This window comes from Anomalospiza imberbis, chromosome 3, assembly GCF_031753505.1.
Source record: "Anomalospiza imberbis isolate Cuckoo-Finch-1a 21T00152 chromosome 3, ASM3175350v1, whole genome shotgun sequence".
In the NCBI taxonomy this organism is placed as follows: domain Eukaryota; kingdom Metazoa; phylum Chordata; class Aves; order Passeriformes; family Viduidae; genus Anomalospiza; species Anomalospiza imberbis.
Window position 1 is genome coordinate 114,843,191 of NC_089683.1, and position 11,756 is coordinate 114,854,946.

At 45.4% G+C, this 11,756-nt stretch overlaps 1 protein-coding gene and 1 long non-coding RNA gene across 3 annotated transcripts; both read left to right on the forward strand.

Moving 5' to 3' along the window:
* The first annotated feature begins 70 nt into the window (after window positions 1–70).
* LOC137470005 (uncharacterized) lies at window positions 71–2,256 on the forward strand. The gene is made up of 3 exons (XR_010996869.1): window positions 71–483; window positions 1,327–1,466; window positions 2,132–2,256. It is a non-coding gene; the product is annotated as an uncharacterized lncRNA (long non-coding RNA).
* A 1,684-nt stretch (window positions 2,257–3,940) lies between these two features.
* Window positions 3,941–10,352, forward strand: CST7 (cystatin F). Of its 2 annotated transcripts, XM_068186635.1 has the most exons (5): window positions 3,944–4,499; window positions 4,586–4,750; window positions 9,039–9,211; window positions 9,455–9,571; window positions 10,032–10,352. In XM_068186635.1, exons 2-5 carry the CDS (start codon window positions 4,675–4,677, stop codon window positions 10,107–10,109), a joined length of 444 nt encoding a protein of 147 aa, XP_068042736.1. In that variant the 5' UTR covers window positions 3,944–4,499; window positions 4,586–4,674; the 3' UTR covers window positions 10,110–10,352. The 2 variants fall into 2 exon arrangements, with proteins under 2 accessions (XP_068042737.1, XP_068042736.1); XM_068186636.1 differs by having other exon boundaries at window positions 3,941–4,747.
* The last annotated feature ends 1,404 nt before the right edge of the window (window positions 10,353–11,756 follow it).

The window sequence follows — 11,756 nt, forward strand, 5'->3', positions numbered from 1 at the left end:
GCCTCTCATTGCCACCCCTCATTTGGCCACCTGGATGGCTTTTTAGCAGCTCTAACCCTTTGTGGCTTCCCTAAGGGTCACTTTCCAGTGTGGTAAGACCCATTTAACCAGGCTGGTCTCCAAAGAGGACCCCAGCCAGCAGATTGAGCCAATGCTTCCATGCATCTGTGCTCTTCATTTGGAGAGGGAAGGGATGGGAGGTTTGTCCATGTCAAAATTAATAAAACAGCCACAAGGTAAAACATGGAGGGGTCTTCACATATATCACAGCCCCCTGCAGTGCAATCCATAGGCCATCTCTCACAGCAGCTGACAGTGCTGCTGGCAGATAAACTAAATAATGGCACTGTTGTGTCCCCTACCCCTGCATCATCCAAGTTGTTTCTTCTTCACATCTCTCCTCTAGAAATGTGTGGTAACCAGATTATCTTCAAGCCTCCCAGACTGCTTTAATATGGGATAGAAATTCAGAAGTTATTGCAAGTAGGAAAAAAAAAAAAAAAAAAAAAAAAACAAACCCAAAAAAAAAAAAAACAAACAAAAAAACAAAAGCAGATGCAACTACATGAGCCTCAATCTCCTTGAAAAGTCACAGTTCCTCATGCAGTGGAGGCACAGGAGAGTGTGGGTGAGCTACGGAGCACCTGGCAGGAAAGGCAAGTAAACAAATTCTCTGGATGGAGGTCAACCCATCAATTTCTCCCATACATGGACACATATTCCCAAACATGGCCACCAGTGCTCCTTCCCCTTGTACCTCACCAAACTTGTTCAGCCACACCCCTGCTCAGAAGGGTATCAAGTATCCTGGGGCTTCTCCAGGTGGTTTCTACTTACAAAAGCTGGGCTGTTGAGGTATTCCTGCTGTAGGAAGGTAGAGGAGCAGCTGAGTCCTCAGATGAATTCTTGATCCTGCTTCTTCTTCCTTGAACTATCCTTTCTCTGGACTTCAACATATTTTGCCCTTGCAAAGTGCAGATCTCCAGTATGGAGTGTCTTGCTCAAACCCTTCATTAAAGCAACACTAACTAAATTAGCTGCCCTAGAGATCTGATGAAAGCCTGGAAAATGTTAAAAAGATTTAAAGGAGAAAAAAATGCAACCACTATAGTGGTAAATGCATCTTAATTAAAACCTTGGAATGCACAATTCAAACACACTCCAGTCATCCTCCAACTCCCTGCAAAAAATTAATGAGATTAGTTTTTCTTACACTGATCCACAAAGTACAAAAAGACAGTGAGAGCTGAAAACGAAATATTGTGGATGCAAGGCTAGATGCTGATTGCATTTACAGGAGTATAATTGCAACAGGATCCCTTGCAGATCCTGCTGGCATTGTTCCAGGAAGCATGGTAGCAACTGCTGGGTTGTGCTGCAGGGACAAATGTCTGCTCTAAATAACTGAAGCAAAAAGTGATGATGAGGAAGTCCACCTCATGTTCCAAATGAAAATCAAATATCAGGTACGGTGGCTTTTTTGCTTCATCAGTCCAAAGGAGGATAAAATTACATCCTTGATTTAGGAATAATAGAAGTTTGGTTGGGGTTTTTTTTATTTTAATCTAAAGAGTCCCCAGAGTTGCACTGTTGCCAAAGCCTCTTATAACTCGGGCCAACAGTGAGAGAGAGAATGTACCAACCCTGCAAATTCCCTTGCAGAAAACAGAGCAGCCTTGGTATCCCAAGGCTTGCAATAAACATCCCCTTCTCACACCAAAAAACACAAACACGAGGGCTCTTCGTGCATGCAAGTCTTTCAAGATCTATTTAATCCATCTTAATGCAGAAAGATCACAAGTTGGTTTTAGCCTGGGTCAGGGCTAGATATTTGCTTGAAGCAAACTTTCTGTTTACCCTGGGATAATCTGTGTGTGTTTCTGTGCCTGCTTATGTTCATCCTCTCCCTGTTCAGGATGCCTGCTCACACACAGGGAAATTCAGTGAGTGAAATCTACTCCACAAAGTGCCCCACATGCCCTGGGCTGCTGTAGAGGAGATCTACACATGCTTTCCAGGGAAAGGGGATGAAATTCCTACCAGTGACCCTCAAAGAATTTCAATAAGAGTATCTGACTCATTTTCTGGGGTTGGATGTCAGACAAAACATCACACCGCTCCACTTCTGCAGATGGATTTGGGGCACAGAGCAGTATCCCAGGAAGTGACACCTGCTTGGAATGAGACTTAGCAAAGGGACAACCATCACATTCTCCTGCTTCTGGTTTATTCCCCAGCACAAAATTTCCCAAGGAAAAATAAGGTCTATGTTTATTGTGGCCTTAGAGGAGTTTGATACTGTTTGGCTCTTATTGGGGGGGGGGGGGGGGGAGGGGGTTGGTGGAATTTTTGGTGTCATGTTCTTTGTGGTTTTTTTACATAATACCACTTAGCACTATTAATACTACTGCTCATTAGTGAGCACTCTGTTACTTCCTAGGAGTAAAGAACTAGAGAAACTCCCTCAAAAAAATCATAAAAGGGACACTAGAAAAAGGAAAGGTTGATATGGAAGAACTCTAAATGACCAATATTTAAGGAAAAAAGGGGCAAGGGAAGAAGACAGGAAAAAATGTGTCACCTGAAATCACATGCTGTTTTTTTGAAATTGCTGTCTGGCTTATTATAGAATCATAGAATGGTTTGGGATGAAAGGGACTTTAAAGGTCACCCAGTTCTGACCCCCCTGCCATGGGCTGGGACACATTCTACCAGGACAGGTTGCTTAAAGCCCCAGCCAACCTGGCCTTGTACACTTCCAGGGATGGTGCATTCACAGTGCCCCTGGACATCCTGTGCCAATGCCTCACCACCCTCACAGTAAAGAATTTCTTCCCAATATGTAACCTAAAACTGTCTTCAGTCAGTTTAAAGCAATTTCCTGTGGATCTGTCACTATACCAAAAATCCCTCTCCCAACTGTCTTTTAGGCCCTCTTTAGGTACTTGAAGGCTGCTATAGGATACTCAAAACATTTTACCAAAATTCACTGATTTTCTAAAGATGCCAGTAAAGGGGTTTTTAGTTGTTTTGACCCCTTGAGAATATCCTGTTAGTATTTCTCCCATGCCTATATCTTAGAGTAAATGAAAACCTGTAAGTCCATTTAAGTGTCTCATCAAGCAAGTTTTGGGGCCTTACTTACTTACTTACAAGAAAGAGGAGGTCCCAACCACCTCTTTCTTGCACGTTAGAGGACCTGACTGTAGGCTTAGAAAGTTACTCACCAGAACCTGTCAGTGAGGTAGCAAATGTTGAGAACAGCTCTTCAGGAGAAAGGGTGGAGCTGAAGACACCTGATGGAGTCCCTACCTGTGTCACAGTTGTGGGTCAGGCTACCACGAGAGCTCAAAAAAAAAAAAAGAAAAAGGAGGGAGAGTAATTTAAGTGCCCTCAATGTAGTCCTTCTCATTCTGTGTCAGTGTTTTCCATAGGCTTAGGAGTCTGATTCAGCAGCCTATGCAAGAAGTACTGATGATCAGTGTGACACACCATGCTTGCCCCACTCTTTCTCTGTGGGACATTTCAAAAGAGGATTTATCTAATCCCTTCCTACAACAAAACATTAAGAATATTTTCCTCCAGCCCTTTATACATCACCCTCAGTGCCCTGCATCAGGACTTTACCTGAGGCTGTAAGATGCCTCTGCTCAAAAAGGGGCATTGCTGGGGCAAGTGAAAGGCAGCCATCACCTTCCTGCTCACCTGAAACGTATGCACACACACACAGAGCGAGGTCCACCCCTGTCAGCCCTTCAGGGAGACAACACTTCATCTCCCACTCTCCTGAATCTGTCAGCTGGTTACTTCAGCTGCACCACAAAGTCTGGCAACTAAGCCCTTTCCCTGATCTTTCAAGCCTCTCAGCATGGGTCAGCACTGCCTAGAGAGGATCTTCTGGAAAACAAGGACTTACACTGGAGAATGAAACCAGTGATAAGCTCTTCAAGCCACAGAGAGACAAAATACCCCTCTCCCCCTGTTTCTCTTCTTTCTGGATATCACTTAGAAAAAACTGATCTTCTCTAATGCCACCCTTTCCTGTTGTCATAACACCTTTTATAAATGGAGGGTGTGATGCTCTCCTCTACCACCAAACCCAAAATGTTTTCCTTACAGGTTTTGTTCCACACAGCCCCCTTGGGTAGGTACCCCCAAAACTTCCCCGTCTCCCTCATTCAAACCCTATATCTTCACATCAGGGAAGCAAGACACTGGACCCATCATCTCTGTCATGTGTCCACACAGAGATGCACAAATGCAAGCCAAGAGCCACTTCTCCAGGGCTCATTGCCTATTTCTTAGGTATGAAGTTTCCCCATGATCCTTAAAGCACATGACTGTAACTCTCCTCACCCCCACACCCCTTTCCAGCGCTGTATCACATGTATCTGTCCACACTTCTGCCCAGTCCTTGAGGATCACAAAGCAAAAGTCCCTGTCTCATGCAAGACTGCTGCTGCTATCACCAAGCCACAGCTTTGTGGCTGGGCTTCGAGGTATGTGGTCATCAGCAGGAAACAAAGTCTTCGTCAGAGCTGTGACGATTCAGGGGGTTTTGGGGTGGTTTTTCCTTCCCCACCAGCCAATAAGAGCACTCACAGAAGCACTCTCTAGCAGGAAGCAGGGCAGTTACTCCTCTGGCTGTCGGGCTCCCCTTCTGGAGTGGTGGAGATGGCAGTGAACTTCGCCTGCAGCTTCACTGCACTTTGCTGTTTGGCACTCTGGAGCTTCACCGGGACTTCAGGTGGTAAGAATGGAAAATAATTGCTGTTTTCCTTGTGTTTTAGTTTCTGTCAGTGCTGCTGTGTAATGCTCTGGTAAATGGCAACCTTTCTCCAACTGCTGCCCATGCTGGCTCAGCACTGCAGGGTTCAGGCTGCAGCTGAAAACCCAACTGCTCAAAAGACTTTCTTCTTGTGTAGTGAAGCATGCTATCCAGGGATATCATTTAGGGGTTTTAAAGTCAATTTATGGTTTTAACTCATCTGTCAGTGTTTAAACTCTGCGTGACCTTGATTATTAAATCTAAAGGCTGTGGGTAACAATCTGTCTGCTAAGTACAGATGGACACTTGAGTGCAGATTAGCTGACTTTTAATGAAGCATTAACCTGTTTCATTTCTTTCTTTGCTGAGCAAGGGAACTCTCTTGATTGCAGCTGGCCTTAAATCTTTAGAATGGGAGCTGCAGACATGAGTGTTTTTCTCTGAAGGTTTTGGTTCAGTACTACTGAATATATTTCAGTATTACTTTGGTTCACATATACAGAAAGAAGTCAGGGATGGTGTTTAGTTAGCCAGTCGCATTTTGTTTCTGCTGTGGTTTCCTCTGGGGGCTGCAGAGGCATGTAGGAACTCTGCCACATCTTAAATGTAAAGATAAAGCCCTAGCCTTGCTAGCAGGAGGAAGTTTTTAAAGGAGGGAAAAATGGGGAGGAGGTTTTCGGAGCATCTGGTGGAAAAAAAAATCAACCTGTTGCAATCTGCTAATTTGTTTCACTGCGGCCTGGGAGGGAGCACCCACAGCATTGCTCTCTCACACTGCAGGAACAAGGTCCCCAAAGAAATCCTCAAGGAGGAAAGCACAAGAGAGAGCCTCTTAATACAACATTCAGCTCCTATCTGCAAAACCAAACCTTGTTTGCTTAATAACAGATGGTTGTCTGTTAATTTTGAGCAAGAAAATCATCTAACCCTACTATTGCCCAACAGAAGGAGCATGAGGAAGGCTGGCCTGTCCATCTCGCTCTTCACATCTCCAAATCCAGAAGCAAGGATGGGCTCTGAACATGAATGCTCTGGTCCTAAGCATCTCTCACTAGAGCAGCAAGAGTTGTCTGCTCAGATGGTGAGATCACACATTCGTGGCCTCTGAGTATTGTAGGTGCCTGGCTAAGTTATGCTGTGCCCCTGCTCCCACACAGGCCTGGATGTCTCAGGAATGCTGGTATGTCTAGAGCCCTGCAGTGCTATTTGACCCTCTGAGCCAAGTGTGCCTTGTGTCTGGAATGGGGCCATTGCCTTACACAAATTCTAATTTTTAGGTAATGGCACTCAAGCCAAGCCAGGGATGAAACAGTCAGGAAAGGCTGCAGAGAGAAAACCAGAATTACAAGTACCTCACACCAGAGAGTCTCTGGGGTTTGGAAAGAGAGTACTGTAAACTGTTCCAAACAGTAAAAGTGATTTCAGACCTGTGTGTTTGCCATGCAGTGGCCACCTTGAATGGGAATGAAAGCACACAAAGAAAACCAAATCCTAGCCTTAAGGAATCTGAGTCCCCAGAGGAAAACAGTGGCATAAAGGTCTCCCACAATGGCTCAGTAGATTTTATACCCACTTTGCTCTGGTATGAGTCATTTTCAATACCAAGTTGCAACAGACGAATGATGTAAAATGCCCAGTACCCCTTAGTGAAAGCTGGAGGAAAAATATAACCTATAACCTGTCCCCTGCTTACAACACATGGTATATTGAGTCTACCTGTCTATAACACCTGTCCAGCTTGCTCACCTCTCCAGGTGATACATTTCAGAGGCCCGACCACGTGTGATACTGCTGGATCTCTCAGGCACTGGAGTCAGGAACAAGGGCTCTTGGACTCTGACTCTTGGTTTGAATAATACATGTAATAGTTTTCTTCCCATCCACACAGTGTGATTTCAGCCAGTCTCATTCACCCCATGCCTATAAAAGACGTCACCATGACTCAAGAGGTGTTGAGGGTTCTCAAGAGCCACAAAAGGACTTTGTGTTAAGATTGAAAGAAGCTGTGGTTATCACCCCCTTCTACAAAGAACAGTATCTGATGTCAACACCCCCACCACGGCAACACCTGACTTTCCAACAGGTGTGAGAGCAGATATTCAAGCAAGGTGCTGGGGAGCAGCAAGAAGAGCCCAGGGCAGCAGCAACCTGCTCTCAGCCTGACAGAATGTCCCAGTTGCTAGGTGAGCTCAGGGAAAAGCTGGTCCCTATATCTGTTGGGATGGTATTGATGGCACAGGAAAAACATGGCATTTCTGAGGAAGAGGACAGCTGGCCTTGTAGGCAAACCAAGGCCCTACTCTGTCTCGAGCTTCATTTCTGCCTGCAGACAGGTCCTGCATGGCCCCCCTCAATCACCTGTGGATGCCAGTGCCTTAAACCCCTGTGAAAAGTTTTACCCATGAGCTGAGCACTGAGTAAGATGTGCTTGCCTGAGAAATACCTTCAGCCCAAGGCTGAATGGTCACAAGCTTCTGTGACTCTCGAATCCCACCCTTGCTGCAGCGAGAAGACAGCATCCCACAGAGAACAGTCTTGGGACCTACAAGTGGATTCTGGGCTGTTGGGTGAAGAAACACCACAACACTTGCCAGCACTGGCTGTACAGCCATAGTGCCAACACAGATGAGAGGCATGGCACAGGGAATCTCATCACCTCCACACCAGATACAAAGCCACCTGCAGAACATCTGCTCCTCTCCAACACATGGCCTGGGTCTCTCAGCTCCCACCTGCAAGAAAATACAGGGGTCATTAAGGTAGCTGGGGTATCAGCCAGGAAGTGAGATGGATTTGGACATCCTTGGGTTGAGGAGGGGTGTGGAATTGAGTCTCTCCTTTGCAGGTCAAGGCGTAAATCCCTGAGCACTGTTACAAGTGGGTGCAGCAATTAACACCTGTGAGAAGGATGTGGCAGTATAAGTAGGATGTGCATAAGCAACATGTGAGATAAATTTTTGTCACCTTCTATGCTGATGATGGCATGTAATTCTGGTTTGGTTTCTCTTTTGTTAATAGATATTGGACCATCAAGCTGCCCCTGCAAACTGGCTGAAGTACACAGCCTATGCTCTGTGCAGCTGGCTGTGGGTGAGAGATCTATCTGTGAAAAAAAGCTAGAGGTGATAAAAAGCTTGACTTTCACAGCAGATTTAGTACAACCTCTGTGTGTACATCTGTGTGCACAAGCACACACAGGCTCACTGCCTGCACACACACAGGGTCACCTCCTGCACTGGCAGCCTTTGGCATTAGCAGTGGCTGGATGGCACCTTCTGCAGGATTGGGGATTTTTTCCTCTTCTTTGATTTCAGAAGTAGGAAAATTGAGAAGAATGGAAGTGTAAAAGGGTGTGAAATAATGACATCAACTGTAAGCTCTGAGCTTCTTTTAAATGATTGAAAAATAAGTGGTGCATGGGGAAAGAGCTACACAAGCAAGTAAAAATAAACAGTAAATGGTCCTATGAAGTGCTCTAACATGAAAGGTCATGGATTAACCCCTCACACTTCCCAATTTCCATTTCCTACACACCTTGCTTCTCCACTCCATGACCTTGGTAATCATAGAATTGTTTGGGTTGGAAGGGATCTTAAAGACCATCTACTTCCAACCCCCCTGCCACATACCAGGTGTCTCACCTTCCACACCTTCCACTAGACCAGGTTGCTCAAAGCCCCACCCAGCCTGGACTTGAAAACTTTCAGGGATTAAACATATATCAGTGTCTTACCACCTTTTCAGTGAAGACTTTCCTCCTAACATCTGAATCTTTCTAACATAAAAATCTCAAGATGCCATCAAAGGTGTAATGGTGGGGTGTGGGATAAAAACTTGTATCTGTAAGATAAGGTATGCAAATTAAGAGCAGCAGGACTCTGAGCTAGTGTTTGTTATGTTATCAAAATTATACTGCACTCTGAGCAACATGACCTATCTTTAAAAGCAGTTTCAAAGCTGGTCCTTCTATAAACCAGGAGTTATACTAGAGACATTGAAATAATATTTGTGATACTCTGGCTTCTTCTAAGTAATTTTGAGCTCTGCTTTCACTTCTGGCAGCATCTCTTTATGTCACTTCATTTCCTAGGACTGTTTCACCATTTCAGACATGTAAACAAAAACTACTTTGTAATGGATGGGAGCAGAGACCTTCTGAAGCACAAATGCATTGGACAAGTAAAAGAGTTTAGCATTGGTTCAGAGGGCTGAAGCTCCCACCCTTTCATGCCCCTGATGTGTTTCACCCTGATGTTTTGTGTTGTTTCAGGTACACATGTAACACCACCCCGCTCAACCATAAGACCTGGCTTCCCTGTTCCAGTGAACACCAACAGCCCTGAGGTCCGCAAGGCCGCTCGCTTTGGGGTCTACAGATACAACAACAGCTCCAATGACCTCTTTCTGTTTAAGGAATCACAGATAAAGAAAGCCATGGTACAGGTAAGAGCAGCAGACTCCTGATGGTTCTCCAAATTATCTTCTAACTGACTCTCCTATGGCATATCCAAGACGCAACATCCCTGATCTTCCTCAGGGCTGCTAAAGCTGTCCCCTTTAGCACTGCTACACAGGAGGGCTCTGTGTAGGTGACACACAGTTCTCAGGTGTAGCACTTGATTCCCAGACAAAGTTTTGGCATCTTCCCCCTGCCCTCACTTTAAAGGAGGAAACTTCTTTCTCTAGATAGTCAGAGGGCTGAAGTACATGCTTCACGTGGAAATCAAACGCACCATGTGTGAGAAGAGGGATCACTTCAGCCTGGACAGCTGTCACTTCCAGAGGGAAAAAAACCTGCAACGGGTATGTGTTCAATTTATTCGGGGTGCCCAGGAACTGCAGGGGATTCTTGGTCATTTCTAGCTGTACAATCCCTTTTAGACCAGCTCTGCCATGTTTTCATATGTGTACAAGCCTCTCCTCTGCAGAGCCAGCTGGGGTGAGACCAGGTTACCACCTTTCATGCATCCAGGGCCAGCTCCTGTCTGCAAGGAGTTGAACCAGACACATCCACCTGGCCCACATTCCTGAGTGACTGAGACCAGTGTGCAGAAACTGAGTAGGTGCTAAATAGATTTCCTGGGTGGGAAACACTTTACACAGGCTTTCCCACTAGACAGGATTACTTAGCAAACAGTACTTTTCCTAGGATAAAGTGGGCAGACAAAAGGATGCTGTTTTCTCCTGCCCCATCACAGCCTGCAGTGCTGAGATCAACCAGCAGACACCTGAACTTTCTCACCTATTCCCCTTTTATTCACAGATGCTGAAATGCTATTTTGAGGTCTGGATAACACCTTGGACACACGAAGTGCATATCCCTATTGCCCACTGTCACTAAGACCTTTCCCCATGAGAGCCTGACTTACAAAGGATCCACCACCCTAAGTTTTTCCTTGCCTGGACTGCTGAGGTCAATACTGAAGTGGGGAACAGCTGTACAGAACTGCACAGAGCTTTTCTCTCAAAGCACATGGTTGTTTTTTCCTTGAGAAAAACACTCAATAGACAAGGCCTGCCTTGACTGAATGTCTTGCTATGCAGTTGTGTATCTGTTTTTTCAAAACTAAACTGCACATGAACACGTGTCGTCATTCATTCACCTTCCATCCTCTGGCTGAATTTCCAAGCACTCCCAGGAAACTCTGTTGCACTTGTTTTGTGACGAACTTTCACAAACCCATGATGGAAACAAGTCTAAACCACAGCACGTGTGAATACAACACCGAGGAAAGCTTTACAACAGTGGGGTGGCTTGCCTGGGTATACACACACACAGAGGTTTTAAGACTTTCCAGTGCCAGGGAAATGATCAGACACATCAGTCAGGAAGGCAAGAGGGAGAGCTGTTCTTTCTTTTAAGATAGAGGTATGGATAAGGATGTCTTGAAACACAGACATCCCAGAAATTACACAGTCCAACAAGTGCTTCCACTTTAATCAAAAGCTAAGCTACACTGTGAAAGGGCATCACTGCAAATGCCAAGGCTAATAAATTTAATCATATTGCCAAATAATAATTCTGAGGTTAATCAGCATAGTTCCATTCAGGTTAATATACAACATTTATTCACTGGCAGACCACAGCTTATATTCAGATTCAGTACAATGATGTCTTCTCCAGGTGGGCATCCACCATTCCTTCAAGTCTTCACTCTTCATCCATGGGCTAATTATTGCTTACAGTGGACTAAGGTCCCTATTAGGAAGGATTTGGGTAGCTGCTCCCTTAAAACAGCCCTAAAGTCTGAGCCCATGATCAGTCATACACACACCAGCACTTCTAAATGGGCAGGGCCCTGATCTAAGCCACAGAATAGGGTTTTTTTTTCCACAAATACTCCTTTTTTTCTGAAAGCTGTTGCTTTCTGCAGCAATATTGTAACTTCTATTAGCAGTAACACTCCCACCTTCAACCCTTTTAACAATCATTACGTCAAGAAAGGCCAGTGAAGGGCTCTAAGCCAAGGTCTGGGGATGTTAAGACAGATGGTATTACTAGTACAGCTGAGTACAGCTCCGAGTAATCCCAAAGCTGGGCAAGTCTCAAGTTCTGTTTCAGAAACACCACTTGTGATGAACAGGTGGCTCAGCAGCAGCTCAAATTCAGCATCCAGCGCTGGAGAGGCAGCTGTGCTGCATCTTATCTTTGGGAACACCAGTGTCTTGTGATGCTACATTCAGCCGTCACCAACAGCCTGGTGCCAAAGGCAAAGAGAAAGAAAGGCAGCGATGGTGGCTGGGGCTGCCCACAAAGCAGGAAAGCCAAGCCACAGCTAGGTTTGTAGGAGAGCAAGAGAAGCCAGGAAGAGCTGCTCTTTGCATCTCAGAGGGGTTAGGAACGGTCTCAAGCCCTCTTCTCCTTCAGCTGCACACTTCACACAATGCCAAGGGCTTCCAACCAGGCTGTCAGCTTTAGACAATCTGGGCCAGAACAGGCTGGGCAAGATTCATGTTCCTTCCTTCAGCCAGCAGGACAGCCTGGTGT